Raw genomic sequence first — 19,289 nt, forward strand, 5'->3', positions numbered from 1 at the left:
TGTGGTCTGTTTCAGTGGTGCCGCGTGCGAGCTGCACGGATTGCGAGTTAGAGGAGGCCACGTCATCCAAAGAACTGCTCGATCTCTTCTGTAAAAGTGACTTTGGTAAGAAACGCTAGTGTTTGCTCGTTCACCAAAAATGATTAAAGGGGTGGATGAGTATGATTTCAGTTTTCTAACTTTAGTTAGTGTGTGTAATGTTGCTGTTTGAGCATAAATGACATTTTCTTATAAAGAAATCGCTTTTTAAGGACTACAACAAACGGCTGGTAGGAACTACAATGAGCTTCTTCACGGGTTAGTGACATCACTAACCTTAAAATTGACATAAACCCTGCCCTCGGGAACACATTTATAGATTATCAAGACAGAATATGCTAATCAATGACTAGAAGATAGTTAACTCCACATAAGCTACATAAATTCATCAACTAACCATTCAGAAATGTCCTGTTGCTTTCTACCAGGGCTCTGAACCGGTTCAAGGAACGAAAACGAAAACCGGAAACGAACGAAATTTGAACAGGAACAAAAACGAAACCGAAAACAAAATCAATTTTAATCGTTCTGAACAGAAACGTTTATTTAAAATGACTATAAACCGGTTAATAACGTTATTTTATCGTTCTCTTTAATATTTTAATTTGCCATTGACCAATCATAAATTTAGTAGTTCAGAATTGTGACGTTGACGATTTGTACAAACTTGCAATTGCACTACCGGTAACGCAAGTCAGCGTAGAGCGCGCATTTTCATGCCTCAAGTACATTCTTTCCCCACTGAGGTCTTCAATGAATGCACAGGTATTGGAGGACATTCTTTTCGTACGTTTAAACAAGCAGTACGGACTTTAAGCTCAAAAAGTTTATGGATTTCGTATAAGTGCTAGCAACTATCGCACATTTTTTTCTATAGTCTTTCAGGTAGCCAAAAACAGGACAGGTAAATGTTTTCTTTATAGACTTTTAATGCTTTGTATTAAAAATAGTAGAAAATTTGTTGTAGTTTTACAATGTTATTGCATTAAGTGATCGTGCTTCGCAGAATGAAATTGTTTATGTGATGCAGTGTTGCGCAGTGTTTGCTTTGAAATTAGCAGTTGACGGTGCATTAAAAGAGCAATGATTGTCCAGTTTATATAATTTTTATATCATGTAATTTCTAAAACAATTCGTGTTGCAAAAAAAATAAAAAAAATAATAATAATAGGTACAAATAATTGTATCACTCTTCAGAAAAGAATTAGCCATAAGAGTGCCAATTTCGATTGTCTAACGGTCCAGTAAAACAGGTCAATATTTTTCCAGCTGTTTATGCTTTGTAATTAATACAGGTATTTCTGTTGTGGTTTTAACAATGTTATGAAATAAATGTTCAAGTTTAATTATCATGTGTTATCTTATTTTTTAGTGAAAATTAGTCTTATTTATACATATTTGTTTAAAGTATAGGCTAAATTAAAATAACGTTATTAACCGGTATTTTATCTAATCAAACCGGTTTCGGAACGGTAATGTTTAACGAGGAACGCAAAAACGGAAACGTTAAAATATCGATTCTGCTCGGAGTGAACCGATTGATTTTTTTTTTCGTTTTTAAGCCCTGCTTTCTACATGTTGTCTCTCCATCATTGTCTGACTCTGGTTTGAACATAAAAGGCTGAACATTTTTGAAATTTTCAGTGTGTGTCTGTGTGAGGTAAAAGGACACCAGCTCTTGAAGCTCCGCCCCCTGTGCCGGGAGCAGCAGCTCATTTGCATTTAAAGGGACACACACTAAAACGACGCGTTTTTACTGACCCTCAAAAAGTGACAATTTTAACATGCTATAAAAATATCTGCGGGGTATTTTGAGCTAAACTTCACATACACGCTCTGGGGACATCAGAGACTTGTGAAAAGGGCATTATAGGACCTCTTTAATGCTGAAACTAACTCATTACTCATTGATTTCCTTCTCTCTGCTAGTGGTTAAAGTGCGTCTATCCAAACTGAACTCCAGTAGTTCTGTCCTGACCATGTTCTCGCTGGGCCCTCGGCTGGAGGTCCTGAAGCACGGGCCGCTGCTGGGAGGGGAAATGAGGAGTCGTCTGACACTGTGGCTGGAGCGAGACGCCACCTGTGTGGGCAACCTGACCCGCAACCATCCCGACGGGGGAACCTTCCTGTTGACGGGCACTGTGACGGGCAAGAGACTGCTAGTCACTAAAGCTTTCAGCTGGGGGAAACGCCCGCGGCACCTCAACCAAGCGGCACGCAAGTGGAAAAGCCATCGCTGTAGAGGGTAGAGTCTCAGATGGCGGGACAAAGAGGGTGTTTAAAAAGGTATCTCAGTGTGTTCATAATGTTGTAAATAATAGAAGATCCTTGAACTATATATTTTTAAAGATATTAAACCATTTAAAATGTGTTCATGTGTCCATTTTCTGTCACAAATCGCAGTGCTATTTTTACATCCATAATTAATGAGCTGAACCCAAAACTTCCAAGATTTAATACATGAAAAGCCGAAACTCACCAAACAGCAGGGGTTTCAAGCTGAGGGTGCGCATGTTATGGGTCCGGTCAGGAACGAGAGACACTCTTTGCACATGCCCAACCTGAGAAGAAAAGATATAGCATGTAAGTCTCACTAACATTGGATTACGCACACAACATAGGGAAGCATCACTCAAGGCACAGCTGGATATTAAAGGCTTTTTTAAACATATCAAGATCATTTATAAACCTGTGATTATTTCAATTCCGCACAGCAATACATTGCCTTGAAATAATTTAAATAAAGCAAAAATATTAGATTTAAAAAAAAAAAAATTACTTCTTAAATTCTGCCTTGGTTTATATTGTAGTACTAAAACTGAACTAATAAAGGTCACTGTCAGGTTTGTGTTCTGTTTTATAAAACTGTAGTTTGTTTTTCATTGCTTCCCTGTTATTCCGGGCTTGTGCCTTGTTCCCGTTTCTCGTTTGATGTCATAGGCTGTGTCTGAAATCGCTCCCTATACCCTTAGATAGGGCACTATTTAAGGGGACAGCCATTTGTAGAGGTGTCCGAAACCATAGTGGCACGAGGGCACTCATTCAATCCCACAATGCACCGCAATAACGAGCGTACAACTGATGTACACTCAACGGCTAGAGAATACCCATAATGCACTGTGAGAGTCGTGCCGAATGAATTCCCGCGTCCGACCAGAAGATGGCGAATCATCCATCCATCCATTTCCCAAAACCGCTGGTCCAACGTGGCGACAGCGTAATATCATGCAGGTATAAATTCATTTTTACTTGATTATTAAATTGTTTAATAAGGTTTATACATGATAGTTTCCATAACAGAGTTCCAGATAAACCTTTTCATTACTACTGGAGCTGCCAATTTGCTAGGTTTTTAAAGTTTTGCTAAGTTATTCAACAGCAAGCACAAACTACGCAAAAGCGGCAGCCCTTCCGGCTCATTCAGTGTCCGAATTCACTCGCTCGTTTTCTTTCACTCCTTCAAGTGGACTATTTTAGTGGAGTAATGTAGGGAGTAGTGAACGAGGGTTTAGGGGGCGATTTCGAACACAGCCTTGGTTACTGATTTGGTTTCCCTCGTTATTGATTCCTTTAAATTATTAATTATTATTAAATTTAAGGGAGAAGTGTTTTCTAAATTTCTGTCTCATTGTTTTAAATAAAAATGTTATCCATACATCTACATATAGGCTAAAATTAAATGAGGGTGGGGGCAGTGATGAGGGATGCATTATTAATTGTTTTAAAACATGCACAAAATTTAATTTTATGTACAATAATCATGTTTTCTATTAGTATAACAATACACTGGCAATGGGGTATATTGTACTTTACTTCTTTTTTTTTTTACACAGCTAACTTATGTTGCATAATTTATTTCACAATACATTAATTTAACAGACAAATATATGAATGCTATCACAGAACATGAGAATTAAATAACAATACTCCCTGATCTCTCACGTCTTAAAAATGAGCCATTTGAGATGGCATTACAGAAAAAGTCATATAACATAGTGAATAATGCACGCATGTTGCTTACCCGAATGCCCTCCAGGCGAGGCAGCTGGAAGGAGAGCTCAGGGCTCAGGTTTGGTGAAGGGGTTTGGTGTTCAGGCATGGGTCCTGGGACACTGGCACTCTTCTCAAGGAGCACATCCTGCTCCCCAGGCCCCGTGTTATAGTGCACATAAAGAAGCAGAGCTATGATGTTAATGATGTAGATGTGGAAGAAGGCCATCACCACCACGAAGTAAGCCCTGGAGCAGACGCTGCTCTTCTGGATGTTCATGCGCTCCCGGGGGAGCGGGTGTCGCCGTGGTGGAGGGGGGAAATGATCCATCAACTCCCCCTCGAGCCCGTGCAAACTGTCCTCATACTCACGCATCTCCTCCTAAATCACGGCTCTTCCCCCGTGCATTGCCCTGATCTAACCTGTCCTCCTCTCAGCTGATCGGTCAACTGACTTTACCTGGTTTGTTACCTGGCGAGCGTTATTACACTCTACTATAAGCCTACATGGCGATTCAGATGCAGATATTGACCATACATTCATAAAAATGGTCCATCGTGTGTGTGTGGATAAGGGATCTGTGCAGGGATTTCTTTAGGATGAACCGGAGGAAAGATTTAGAACGATGTCAACAGTCTATAACAGCGCTCTTATAATCCAATGGGCGATTAAATCGGACCAATCATACACAGAACAGATGAATAAAAGCGAGAAAACCCTCCGCACGACTTCTTTATAATCGGAGATGGAAAATAACAACAGCGTTTATAATCATCTGTCATTCATCTTGCAAGCAACGTGAAGTAACCGACGCTAGGCTAAAACTAACGGGTCCTTTCAAAATAAAAGCACGACATTTTTTATTTCATTTAATTCTTTTTAATACAACTTTGACTTAACTTTTTATTAATTACAAACTAATATTTACTTAAAATTAATTGTATTCTATTTCATTTTATTTGACATTATTTTTATTTTATTCGAAATTATCACAATTCACAGAAATTGTCTCTCACAATTTCTGTTTTCTAATCTCATAATCTAGTATGTCATAATAATTATGACAAAGATAGTCAAAAGTATCACTTTTTATTTTTTACAATTATTATTTAGTATGAGGTTTCAGATTTAAATAATTAAGCATTTTTTTTTTCTTTTCTTTTTTTTGTTATGTGGCGAAAATGGGCTTCCAGAATATTATTTAGACAATTTTATCAAGCGCTTTACTATATAATTTATTATTGACAAGTAATTGAAGTAATGATGTTGGTCACTGACGATTTTGCATTATTTGCTTTGAGCTTGAAACTTGAAACGGAAGCTCTAGAAGAGTCCAACGATTTTGAGGGGCGTGGTTTGAGGCCCCGCCCACCCGTGACACCACCACCGCCAGATCAGAACACGGGAGAACATACCAGAAAACCTCTGAGCAGACGCCGACTATCACACACTCACACACAGCCGCTAAAGTCATGTAAGTGTGTACTCTATGTTGAATGTATCTGTTCAGATTTATGCGAAATACAGTTTGTTACTGAAACCAGCACAAAAATACTGTGTAGACTGTGAAGCTTATCGCTAGCCAGCATTAGCTACTTCCGCACGACTCATTCACTCCTCTCGTAGTCGTTAAACTATCTAGTAACTCAATGAAACCCCCTGCAGGTTTATAAAACGCTAAATTTAAAAGCATTAGGTTCAGAACTCTGTAATATACGTTGCAATGTGTAATAATACAGTGTAAGTATAAGTTGGCGCGTTACAGTTAGCCTGAAAAAAAGGTCACAAATGTTAGCATTTTGCGCCCTTTTTCCACCCAAGTCCGTTCATAAATACACACATCTTTGTAAAATGTATTTTACTATCGACGAACTCGCTGGAAGAGTAGCTGATGCGAGGGGAGTTTATCGGTTTCTTATATGGTTAAATGCGCGCGCCGCCTGCACGTGCTGCAGGGCCATAGCGCTGGAGTGAGTGTGTGTGCGCGCGTGCGTGTATGTGTGTGAGAATGAAAGAACACACTCATAACACTCACTATTCAGCGAGCACACTACAAGAAGACAGCGATTATATCTGAACCTCTCATCAAGAGTCTGTCCCTCAACAGCGCTGTGCTTTTAAACGATAATCCTTGATATTATTTCAATTTCCACAAATTGTTGGGACTCAGATTATCATATTGATTAAAATGATGTAAGCATATTATATGAAAAAAAGCTCAGTTGTGTCCTAATGGTATTTCGCATGAGTTATCAATGAATTAATGTGGTCCTATGAGCATGCACAGTTTGAGAATGGATCTGAACTCTGAACTCAACCTTTGTTTAGTAGTGTTTACTTGTTTCAAGAATCTGATACACCATCCTTTAGAAAAGGAGCAGTAACAGGCGGTGGATTGAAGTGCTGTGTCACAGATGTCCATGCCACCTGCTCTTTGCAGATCTATTTATTTGTTGCTACTATTATTTGTGGGAAATGGTGTTTTGACACCCAATATTTAAATATTTAATGCAAACAATATTATTAAAATATTTACAACGCATTTTTTAAGTCTAATGATTATTTAGTAGATGCTTCATAAAGTAAAAATGATTTAAAATCAGTTTTCCATATAAGCAATTGGACACTATTATTGGAATCAGTCGTAAACCATATAGTGGGCACTCGTTATGCACTAACGTTCAAAGGTTCAGAGGCTATAATGTTTTAAAGTTACAATATGTAATAAGTTTGTATCAAAATATCCAAAAACCACTTGCACAGTGTTATATATTTCTTTCATTTGTGTACTTTCATTATCCTAAATGTTTCCAAGAATTTGTAAATTCAGAGAAATTCACAATTTTAAATAGTGCCCGTCCCTGTTCACTTGTCGCCTGTCAATGACGTGTCGTAATATCCGCGTTATCCCTGGTTTCCGCTTGTACTGCCATAGTAACCATGGCGACAGATGTGGACAACTGCGTAGTGCGTAGCACTAGCACGCAAGCAGACTTTGGGACAAAAGGAGAACTAAAACGAGGATCAATATCAGCCTGGCGTTTGCAAGATGCCGAGAGCTTCACGAGTCACGACTTGACAGGGACGTCACTCTTGCATGCACTTTATTAGACAGGTGAGCAAATGTAGGCTATATAAAACAAATCAATGTTATACAGCTCAACATGATGAAATGTTAGAATATGATCAGTATGTTATTCTAATGTTGATCTAGCTCACTGCTAGTCTCATATATCATCAAACTAACACATAGAATAACATTATAACTTTCAACACACTCAAGTGCAGTTTAGTGTGATAGTGTAGACCAAACAACACTGCGTTTCCTCACAAGTTTCATTCATCTAATAAACTGACCTGTGTGAGTAGTTATTCAGCACTTGCCGGTAGTTCGGTAGGATTAAATGTCCTCATTCCTTCATATCCGCGGGACTCATGTGGCGCTTATATCTGTCTCTCATTAGAAATCACGCCCTGCTTCATACCACAGTCATGTTAAAGACATCAATGTATTCACTCATCCATAAACATTATTAGATCCATCGGCATGACGACAAGTTCCATCATTCCGCTTATGCGTCATCAACCTACGCCTTTGTTGTTGATTTGATGCTTAATTTAATGTTTCTCCTTCTTATTAATCTAATTTTGAAAGTTATTATATTAAATATGAAATGTTTTTGTGGAAACCCAGATACATTTTTTCAGGATCCTTTGATGAAGAGTTCAAGAGAACAGCATCTCTTTGAAATAGAAATCTTTTGTAACATTATAAAAGTCTCTACTGTTGTTTTTGATCAACTTAATGTAATTAATCTCTAATGCATCCTTGATGAAAAAAAGTATTCATTTAGTTTAGAAAACCTTACTGACCACTGACTACATTTGATCAATTTAAAACCATCAGCATATCGGTTATAGCATGAAAAAGGCCGACATAACAAACCCATGGTTTATTAGTTAACTGCAGGAAGGCACTGAGTTGTATAATGTCTGTTGCATAATCCAACCTTTTTCTCTGGGTAAAATAGGCTAATTAAATGCTTGCTAAAACAAAATGAAATCTGTACAAAATACAGCAGTGCTCGACAATACAGACTCCCCGGGGCCAGCGTGAACGACGATCGGGACAACTGAGGGAAGTGTCGAGGTCCTGATCAGGCCAGTGCTGCATCTTCACGAAAGTGTGTCCTTATGTTCAAGCGCAAGAAGACGCGAAAGAGAGTTCGATTCTCTTTCAACTCAAGTTTTGCGTGCCCACACATCCAAAGCGTGCGCCCGGAAAGCCACGTTTTAGACAGAGCACAAATGTGGAATTGAGTTCTCTTCTAATTCACACAAAATTATATCAAAATGCCCGTCTTTGTGAGTGTCTTTGTAAATATTGTTGTAATTGTGTACCAGTATATTGGATCTGTGCATTCGCTTTTAAAGTGACAGCAAACAACAAAAGACACAGTCACTTTTGACTAAATAACTAAAAAAATCGCTCGCTACTCCAATCAAAATGTCTGTGTATCGAAATCAGCCAACAGTTGTTTCTTAAAAACGATATCGGTATCGGCCAAAAAACAAACAAAATTAAAAATCTTACCGGTGCATCCCCACAATATTTACTATTTTTCAAATATGAGGCTAGTGTTTTCAACAATACATGGGAAAACGTGTTTGATTTTTGAAACTTCTCTCGGGAATGAAAGTGCAGCTCTTATCTCTTTGAATGGGGAAACATAAAATTCTCCAAAACTGCTCGTCAAGCTTACGATTAAAGGAGCCGTATGTAAGATTGTGGCCAAAACTGGTACTGCAATCACTTTCAAATTACTGTAGAGCGGTGTATCCCCTCCCCCTCCCCCCTGACTCGAGGTTGCCAGATAGGCTACAGGATCCAGCAGGAAAGTAGGCTGCTACGTAGCTGTGGTAACTAGAGCAGAGCTGGCAACCCCGATGCCGAAACACTACTGACTTCGTGATTGGTAGATAGGTGGAGGGTGGCGCTTCAGGCCAAAACACAAGATGTCAACATCAGTTGAGGGCTGCAACTTCACTTTTTAAATGACAATATCCTGGCCGGACTACTGTTGTCAGTGATATAAGTATTTGAAATGAACATGATTTCTTAATGTCTAGTGACATATCAGGGCCATTTTATGATTAATTGAAATACATTTCTTACATACAGCTCCTTTAAATTTCATATTTGAAATCACCATTGAAGTCTGACAACTGTCTCTAAACGCTCGAATCGCGACAAAAAACCCCAGCATTTTTCAGGCTAAGCTTATGTGCAGTCCTAAAGGCACGTCTCAGGACCATAGACTGTAAAAAAAATATGGACGTAGTGTCCGTGACGTCACCCGTAGGTTTCTGGAGACCGTTTTTGAAGCCTAAAGTGGGCGTGGCCAACCGTCGCCATCTTGGTAACGCGTCACTCCCGAATTTATTTATTTTTACAGTCAGACAATGAGCTGAGGTAACATGACGGCTAACAGACCGCAGACAAACGGCTAATGATGACTAATGACCACAGCAGCGGGAATCCACCTGTCACTCAAAAGTGGACACCCTTAATTATGCAGAAATTTAAGGCTTAATATAATTTAAACGGATGAGTTATAAAAAAATTCACCCCCCTCACAGTTGTCATGAAGGGCAAAATTAGCCGTATAGACCAAAGCCACTTTTTGCACCAGGCTGTAAACATGTTTTTTTCTGCTGTAAAGTTGGGCATTTTAACATGGGGGAGATGCAGATTTGACTCACTTCTGCAGCCAGCCTCAAGCGGCCAGTTGATGAATTGCCGTTGAATTCACTTCCGTGTTGGTTTCAAGAGAGAGACAGGGAGGTTGCCGCTTGCTCAGGACACATGACTGTTTCTATAGGAACCGGAGCTTCTAACGGCAGCTGCAGTGATGCGATGACTTTTCCGAATGGCGATTGGCTCATTTCTTTAGAAGGCGGGACTTATTCCACCATATTGCCTGTTGCACTTTCTCCCATTCATAAGTAATAGGAGTGAACCATCTTTCTATAAAGTCTTTGATATAACCATAGAATGACCAAATATCAGCTGATTGATCAGCCTGGCTGACATATTCTATCCATTAATTTAAATTATCCTAAAATTACTATTTCCTTGTATAAAATGTTTATCGCTGAATTATTCTATTCATTCAATCCATAATTTAAATTTCCTCATCAGGCAACCAGCAACCGCTAAGTGGTACGACAGACGGGACTCTGTCTTCATTGAGTTTTTGGTGGAGGACAGCAAGGATGTGAAAGTAAATTTTGAAAAGTCCAAATTTGGTTTCAGGTATGTTGTTGTAATTTCAACATCTATGCTTTCTTATTATCATTGCCTTCAATTCTAGACTGTAGTCTGAATGTTTTGTGGTTCAGCTGATGTTGTCTTCTGTGCTCTTCTTCAGTTGTCTCAGTGGGACGGATAATACGAAGCACTCAAATGAAATTGACCTTTTTGGATCCATCGATCAAGATGTGAGTTTAGCACAGAATTGCGATATCATGTTTCAGATGATTCGCTATAGTTGGATGCACATTTCAGGATGACGATGTTTTGTTTTATGTTTTAATTTCTATTCTCAGGAGTCCAAACATAAGCGTACAGACCGGTCGGTCTTGTGCTGTTTACGGAAAGCAGAGCCAGGGAAATCCTGGCCCAGGATAACAAAAGACAAGGCAAAGGCAAGTTTATTGTTGTTGCTTTATTTGCAATTAAAATGTTTTTTTTTTTTTTTGATTTAACAACTTTAGGAGATATATCTTGACCATTTGAAGTCAAAGTTAAAGGTTATAATTTAGAAATAAAAGGCATTTTTCCTAGCCTGATTTTAGCCTCTGATTTGAACGCTCTGTTTGAAGGGGCGTGTCTGTGTGAGACTTCAGTGTAAACGCCCACTGCTGTGATTGGCTGCTGTGAGACTTCAGTGTAAGCCTGTTGATCACGTGAATGAAGATCTTATTGCAATGCAGTTTCTGCACTCTCACTAATGATTTCACCAATGCAAACATGATGTACGTACAGTAAGAGCTTCATTGCGCAGCGTAACAGCGTCATTGATTTCATAACGAGTTTTGGCAAGTGTCCAGATAAACTCGTGCTGTGTGATTGACAGCTTGGGCGACTGGAAAGGGATTGTTCTTTGATCGCTATCTGTATATTAATCACAGTTTAAGTAAGATTATTTTCATCCTACTAAGAGAAACGACGTGAAGTTGATCCTTTAGTCACTGGCTTGATTTACTGATGCATAAACAGTATTGAACGACTTTGAGAGAAAGATTATCTGTCTGAACTTGAACAATTACACATCAGACATTCACATAACCCACTGGTTCTTCAGAGGCTCGGATGAAGGAACTAAAAAAATACCTTTGTGTTCGTTTGTACATCCAAACACTGAGCGACTGCCATGCTTCGCTCGTTTGCAAGCCATGATGTCTCTCGAAGTAAAATGATTCGGACGATGATTCGATGATTTTTGGAGGCGTACATATTAATGATCCCGACTGTTGCGTCACAGTCGGTGTTATGTGGAGATTCGCCTATTTTTCAGGGGTGTTTTTCAAAAACGAGATTTAAATAAGAAGGAGAAACCAATGGTGTTTGAGACTCACTGTTATGTCATGTCCATGTACTGAACTCTTGTTATTTAACTGCCAAGATAAATTCAATTTCAAATTCTAGGGCACCTTTACGTGTGGATTTTAGTGATCATTTAAAATAGTGGTCGACCGATATATCGCCACGGCCGATATTTGTAATTTTTTTTAATATTGGCATCGGCCGATACGTTTTTCTGTTTGGCCAATGTATTGGAGCTTTTATTTTGTGAGGGAGCGTCAGACTTTTATTTTGACGTCGCTGAGAACGCCAGCGCCTGAGCACACATCGCTTCTGTTCTCCATCTTCATCAGTTATGGTCTCCGTTTAACCGTTGTGTCTTAATACGTTTCTGGCTGGAACTGTTAAACAGAGAAAGTAAATTGTATACGAAAAAGTGTTATAGCCCTTGCTTTTATATTATTAGTAACTAACAGAAAGGCAAACAGTATTATACTTTCTCATTTACTGTCAGCAAATACGCATTTATATCATGTAAACAAATCTTTGAATATCTAATTAACATTTAATTTCACAAACCTTGCCAACTTGGTCGAATCCAGCTGCCAGATATTTTGAAGTGAAAGTTCAGCTTCACCGGAGTCGCACGATCAACAAACTTTAAACTATTCTGTGTTATATTCAGTTGCCCACTGTCATATTCATGTCATTTTCAATGTGCTGTAAGTATAATCCCAGTGTGCACAAACTTGCCAGATTACTTCCTTATTATTCATATTTTTCCCAACAATTTCTTTGAGAATCAAGAAGTTGCCATCCAAAGGAAGTCTGTTTAAGAGATTTATTTGTTTAATTCATTTTCAAATTATTTATTAAATAAGTTTGTGTACATATATTCTGCTTTCTGAGGCATCGGCCATCAAAAAACCAATGTCGGTTGACCACTAATTTAAAAGTGCCCCTATTATGCTATTTTAAAGGTCCCTGATTTTGTTTTGAAGGTCTCCTACAATAGGTTTACATGCATCCAAGGTCAAAACACACTTTCATTTTTTCATAATATACATTGCACATCACCTCTCTTCTCATAGTGGCGGAAACGGTTCAAAGATTCAGTCTCTCTAAACCCCTCCTTTCTGCGAGCTTCCTCTGTTCTGATTGGTCAGTCTTTTGTGAAAAGTATAATTAGGGGCACTTTAAAAATGTCAGTCATGTACTTGTATTTTGTTTGCCCCAAACCTCAATTATGCCTCAAAAATACAGAATAATAGCACATCTGGTTTAAAGGATGTACTTGAGCACTGGGGTTTGTAACACAAGAGCACAGTGTTTGTGTAAAGTATTTTCGGGTCTTAAAATTAAATTGTAGACAGTTGTTTGGCAGTCAATCTAGTAAATTGTTAAATCTAGTAAACCATTAGTGTATCAAATAACCTGTTGTGTAAGAGTAGTTATGGTATCAGCCTTTAATATCAGTGCATCGATACTAAGTGTTGACTTGGTTAAGATAAAACGTAATTTTTGTCTACAGGTCAACTGGCTTAGTGTTGACTTCAACAACTGGAAAGACTGGGAGGATGATTCAGATGAAGATGTGGCAAACTATGATCGCTTTTCAGAGGTTAGTTCTTTTTAGTTCAGAAATAGCTATTCGCCTTCCTAGCAGTATTTCCTATTATTATGGGAATTGTGTGAGGAATATGTGCTGTTCTGACATGATTTGTTGGTTTTAGATGATGGGCAACATGGGAGGAGAGGATGATTTACCTGATCTAGATGGAGCAGATGAGGTAAGATTTAATAGTTTCTGTGTGTAATGTGTAATAGTTTAGTAAACGGGGATAGTTCCCGTAAAGTATTCACTCACCCTCATGTCATCCCAAACCTCTATGACTTCCGTTCTTCTGACATAAAATATATTTTGTCCATATATGGGGTCCATTGTTGTGTTGTATCCCATTGACTTTCATAGTAGGGACCAGGGGCGGATTGGCAATCGGGAATACTGGGAAGAATCCCGAACGGCCGGTCCATTTCAGGCCGAACCGGCGGTGGTCAAAGAGTTGTTTTTTTGTGTTTTTTTTGATACGCGACCGGCCACAGCGGAACGCTGTGTCTGTGTGTGTGTTTCAGACCGGGCCAAACCAATACTTTCAATCTTAAGGGGGGATATGAGCAGCCCATCCCAACTTGGGACTGATCCTTGTTTTTCCTGACATCCGATTGGCTCAAAGGCGCCGATCAAAGGAGTTTACTTTCAGTCCGGTTTGGGTTTGTGTGAATGCAACAGAGACGGACGGTAAAAATGGCGAAAAGAAGGAAAGAAGAGAAAGAAATGGGTGGGGCTGAAAAAATAAGAATTAAAAGGGAAAAAATGTTGGCACAAGAGGCAGCTAAATGCGCCAAATTAACAGACCTTTTCCGTAGTGAAAAGGGTGCTGTGGCAAGAGGTGCAGATGAGGAAGGACCCAGCAGCATGGACAGGACAGGTGCACGATTAGTGATGCATTTATTATACACTGAAATTATTATATATATATATATATATATATATATATATATATATATATAATATAAACAGCAGTTTGCAGTGTGTCATCACATACAGACAACATCCTTCTATAAGCAAGGAATCTCTGTATGTCTGTATGTATATTAGCTGTTAAGGTCAGTGATGGAGAGGGACAGGTTGATGATGACCCCTGCAGTCATATTGATGAGGAGGGAGAGGAGGAGAAGAGAGGAGGTGCAGGAACCAGGAAACAGACAGGTAGAGGGGCAGTGTGCAGTGTGCAGGGCTGGGTAGGCAATCATATTAGGCATATCAATCAATCAAAGCTTTATTAAGGACACACACAAAAATAAAAATACAGCACAATATTACATATTTACATATAGGATAAAATGCCAATAGTTCCACATACTAGATGATAACCTGACTGAAGCACAGATTGAATTAGAAAATGTTTTATTCTTAGTCATATTTATTACTGATGTTCTTCTCATGCATATGTAGCTGCACAATCAGTAAGCAGAGGCAGGGTCCAGCACAGGGGAAGCTGAGCCAGGGAGAGTTGAAAGTGAGGAGACACACACAAATCTCTATTTTATGGGACTGCATTGTAGTTTTTGAGTATCTGAGTGGGTATGTGTGAGAATTTCTAACTATTTTATCACTCCGACTGACTGTACACATGACATGCTGGTAGTTAGCGGTATACTGTGACTTGTGTGTTCGAGATTAGGTTTTGCTGAGCTGGTTGTGTTCAGTGCAGTGGTGACTTGCTTATACAACCCGAGGAGGCAGGTGTCATCCTAAAGTTTCTTGAAGGTCTTCAGCGTAATCTGATTCTCTTTATACCATAAAAACACTACTAGAATTAAAATAACTGCAAAATATCCTTCTGCTCGTGCACCAAGGGCACGCCATCTTAAAGTCCCGGGCTGAATTTCAGTCCCAGTACGTCCCTGGTAGGGACAAAAAACTTCTTCAAAATATCTTTTGTGTTCCACTGAAGAAAAAGTCATAGAGGTTTGGACCGATGTTAGGTGAGTAAATGATGACACTTTACAGTGAAGTATCCCTTTAAAGCACTAGTTCACCTGAAAATAATCCCATAATTTACTCGCCCTCAAGCCCATCCTAGGTGTGTATGACTTTTTCTTTCAGCCGAACACAATCTGAGTGATATTAAATAATATCCTGGCTCTTCCCAGCTTTGTAATTGGCACTGAATAGCACCCGAGATTCTGAAGCTCCAAAAATAAAATAAAAGTAATCCATACAAAATCCAATGGGTTAATGAATGCCTTCAGAAGCGAAGCGGTAGGTTTTTTTGTATATACATTTAAAACTTTATAAACTATAATCACTTGCACGTGTTCACAAGAGTCTAGTTCCGGCGGAATGGTGACCTCTGACCTGATGTAGGTGTAGTGTAAGCTTAGATGAGAATTAATGAATGGCGAAGCGTAGAGGAGAGAGCAAAACAAAACGAGGAGTTTTAAAGACCAGTGTCAGAGGATTATGATATAAGAGAAGAGGAGCTCTGTTTGTTTGAACCACGAGAGGCGTCGACTCTCACCTGAGCTTATGCTACTCCTACGTCACGCATCGGGTCAGAGGTCACTCTTCCGCTGGAACTAGACTCAAGTACAGCCTTTACCGGAAGCCAGTGATTATAGTTTATGTAGTTTTTTTTAAATATGGATACAAAAACGTATGAGTTTGCTTCAGAAGGCACGTGAGCCGTATGGATTACTTCTAATGATGGATGGATGTGCTTTTTGGAGCTTCAAAATCTGTTACTAGTCACTCACATTATAAAGCTTGGAAGAGAAAGGATATATTTTATTATAACTCCGATTGTATTCGGCAGAGAGAAGAAGGTCATACACACCTTAGGATGGCTTGAGGGTGAGTAAATCATGGGATCATTCTCTTTGTTTTCTGTGAACTCTTTAAGTTTCAGCTTAAACTAGGGATGTGCAAACTGACTTATTTGTAATTGACTAGTTGAGGTTTTCTAAATGATTATTCAACTAGTCAGCCTCAAGGAAGCCTTGTATTATTAGGCTCATTTTGGGGCGGGTCACATCCAGTCAGATGCGGTTCTTGAGGGGGAGGAGCACAACGGGATGAACAGAACACAGAGTTCTCAACACACTTTTAACAGTTGATTGTTTTCTTTTCAGGAATCAGCTGATAGTGATGATGAAAGTAAGTTTTCCTCTTTTTCTAGCTTATACTTTCAGTTCAATACTTTTTTAAAAAGGGGTAGTTCACCCGAAAGTCACGATTTACGTCATTTACTTTTTTCATTTGACTGTTTTTGATATATATATATATATATATATATATATATATATATACACTCTTAATTTGTATCTACCCATTTCAAGTTATCTAAATCTAATCAACACTTTAAAGCTTTAAAATGTACATGAAGACAGTAAACATAATCCAAATGAATCGAGTTGTTTAATCCAAGTCTTAAATAATGAAACACTGATTAATATGATTGTGAATAGATTTAATTTATCCACATATAATCACTGATCAACGCACATACATTGAGCATATCAAATATAGGAAACAGAAGCTCAACTGTACTTGCTTGACATGTGAGAACAGAAATGTCGCTTCTTGTCGTTCCAAACTTGTATGACTTTCATGTATTGAATGTGAAAGGTGAATTTTTAGAAGTCATTTAGAATGATCAGGGGTCTCATTTATAAAACTGCGTAGGAACCTTACTAAAAGTGTCCGTGCGCCCGAAAGCCAAAAATGGCGTACGCAAAAAAATATTCAGACTTATAAAACCGTTCGTACGCCAGAACCTGCGCAGAATTCACTTTATAAATCCCAGTCAGCGGAAGATTGTGCGCACATGCGTCTCCACCCCGAAATGACCATATATGGAGTTTACAACGCCTCGTTTTACTATGCAGATCCTCATCTGCATATCATTTGCATATGATTATTCATCCACGTGATAACGTTTAACGTTACAAGACACATTACATTAATAAAAATAATGTAGTAGCTTCTCCTTGCCTTGTTTTTGAATACATAAATCAAATAGTGTAAAATACATTTCAGAGAAAGTTTTTCTCAATCTTTTCCACTGGCCGAAATGTATTTTTAATTGATTTATATTTTTAATGGAAACAGATGCCTTGGGCATTATTTGCACGAAACAATTTTCTCAGACAGTCTGGTATTATCATGATAAGCAGTTATCTCTGTGGTTAAAACATTAAAACGCAGCACGCCACAGGAAAAGTGTTCAAAAACATCGCATCCACAACAAATATTTCTATGGATTGAATATAAAAAATGTCAGTAATGATTTCATGTTTAAGTGTTAAACTCCATTAATTTGAATGGCGTATTTAATCTAAATGTTTATATCAGAAGTAAAACATAGTTTAAATCATTATTTTATTTATTTAAACTGTTATTTGCGTCAGTTTCACTAAATGGCCCAGCGCGCTCGCTGGCGCGGACATTTAAGAAGGGATGGATATTTGCTTCAAGTGATAGGCTTGGTGAGTGAAATTATATTTTGTATTATCTTTCTGTATATGTCTTTTAGATTTTCTGTCTAAAAGTGACCAAAAAGACACATAACTCCAGCTCACCATCGGTGTCGCCAAACTGCTCCATCTCCAAAAAGTTCGTACGCATGGGTCAGAGTTTGCGTGCAGGTGCGCAAATGTTCCCGTCAAGTTTGTTTTTATAAATCACAACTTGTGCGTCGGAAGTGGCGTACGCCTCTCTCAGGGCCTGTTTTGTGCGTACGCAGCGGTTATAAATGAGGCCCCAGGTGAGTTCCAGAAAGAAACTAAAGCACTAGTGAAAGTGTGAACTTCAGGCCACATTCATTTTAACTGCAAGAAGAGCAGCCGTTCCATTTATACTATAAGTACATAATGGATTTTCTTCATTCGTGTTTTACAGAAGAAACTTAAAAAGTTGGAACAAAATGAGACTAAAGGCCAAAGTATACTTCGTCCCAAAGTACATTCCGCGACGGTCCACGCACTGACCCTGTGACGTAATTTTGTTCTTTTCCTTCAACATGTTTGTGTTTTTCCCCCCAGAAATGCCAGATCTGGAATAAGCGGCTGGCACATTGTGGACAGACAGAGGAGGAGGAGGGGGATGACATGCGAATGATAAGAGCCGTCATCTAAATGGTACATGATCTGAAAGAGCAAAGCTGAATTGATTGAGATCAGTGGATTCATAAGCATCACCTCTGTCCACGCCGTGGCTGCACTCCAGAAGATCGACTTCACCCTGTTGGGAGTTTATATGCATATTGTTGTACAGAGCTTCGTCGTCCCTCTCCTTATGAGCAGTCCTGGCTTTTTTTTTTGTTTTCTTTTTAATCTGTACTAAAACATCATGTATACTTAAACTGTTTGGAAATACTGCACTGTATTCATATTTTTTCAACTGATAAGCAATAGATGTAATGGAAAGTTTCTTTTTTATTGTGAGGCATTGAAATTAAAATGAAAAGTGACAAACTTTGCAGAGGTGAAGGTAGTTTGTGTCTTGTAAAATCTGTATAGTGGACGACCTTGTGATTTTAAAGCGTAAGAACTGTAAGTAGCAGTTATTAGACATAAGACCCACCTCCCCCATACTTCAATCATCTCCTAACATTAGCCCTCATGTCTCTTGACGTGGTACCAGATTTGTTGGTGCTTGATGATATTTTCTGCTGACTCCCTCTGAAATGATCCAGTTTACCGAAGTCTATATTGGCACTGTATTTGGTATTGGACTGTTAATGTCTTTAATATTATGACTGCAGTATGATGTCTTTACTGGGAAACAAGAGAGGTATTGTATGTTCCAGATCAAGTCTAAAACAAAAAGACCAAATGAGTTTGCACTATCAAAAAAATTGGGACTGTTTTGTGCACACTGCTTGTTTTCAAAAGAAAAAAAGCTTTCAATTTTGTCTACGTATTTCTAATAAACTGCTCAATGCTCATCTTTTCATTTTGTCTGCTAAACTGTTAAATGGATAGTTTGCCACTTTCCAAACTCGAGGAACGCAATAGAATTTTGGGAAAATGTCGGAATATCGTTGTGTTCCACAGAAGAAAGGTTTGGTGTGACATGAGGATGAGTAAATGACACACGTTTCATTT

The 19,289-nt window shown here is 38.6% G+C and overlaps 3 protein-coding genes across 3 annotated transcripts in view; 2 read left to right on the top strand and 1 right to left on the bottom strand.

The window, feature by feature from the left end:
- LOC311302244 (secreted frizzled-related protein 5) overlaps positions 1-2,435 on the top strand; it is a 4,708-nt gene extending 2,273 nt beyond the window's left edge. The window contains exons 3-4 of the mRNA XM_084427956.1: positions 16-105; positions 1,969-2,435. Of these exons, the coding sequence (XP_084284082.1) occupies positions 16-105; positions 1,969-2,288 (410 nt within the window). The 3' untranslated portion in view covers positions 2,289-2,435. The remainder of the gene's footprint in view (positions 1-15; positions 106-1,968) is intronic.
- Positions 1-4,836, bottom strand: part of p4htma (prolyl 4-hydroxylase, transmembrane a) — a 20,206-nt gene extending 15,370 nt beyond the window's left edge. The window contains exons 1-2 of the mRNA XM_084427955.1: positions 4,061-4,836; positions 2,519-2,600 (exon numbers count right to left, since the gene is read on the bottom strand). Coding sequence (XP_084284081.1) covers positions 2,519-2,600; positions 4,061-4,405 — 427 coding nt within the window. The 5' untranslated portion in view covers positions 4,406-4,836. The remainder of the gene's footprint in view (positions 1-2,518; positions 2,601-4,060) is intronic.
- A 510-nt stretch (positions 4,837-5,346) lies between these two features.
- ptges3b (prostaglandin E synthase 3b (cytosolic)) lies at positions 5,347-19,129 on the top strand. Its single transcript, XM_084428928.1, has 8 exons — positions 5,347-5,504; positions 10,233-10,346; positions 10,462-10,531; positions 10,640-10,738; positions 13,150-13,239; positions 13,352-13,408; positions 16,314-16,338; positions 18,225-19,129. Coding segments are annotated over exons 1-8 (477 nt in total). The 5' UTR covers positions 5,347-5,502; the 3' UTR covers positions 18,245-19,129.
- Positions 19,130-19,289: the final 160 nt, after the last annotated feature.

This window comes from Rutilus rutilus, assembly GCF_951802725.1.
Source record: "Rutilus rutilus genome assembly, chromosome: 13".
NCBI classification, from domain to species: domain Eukaryota; kingdom Metazoa; phylum Chordata; class Actinopteri; order Cypriniformes; family Leuciscidae; genus Rutilus; species Rutilus rutilus.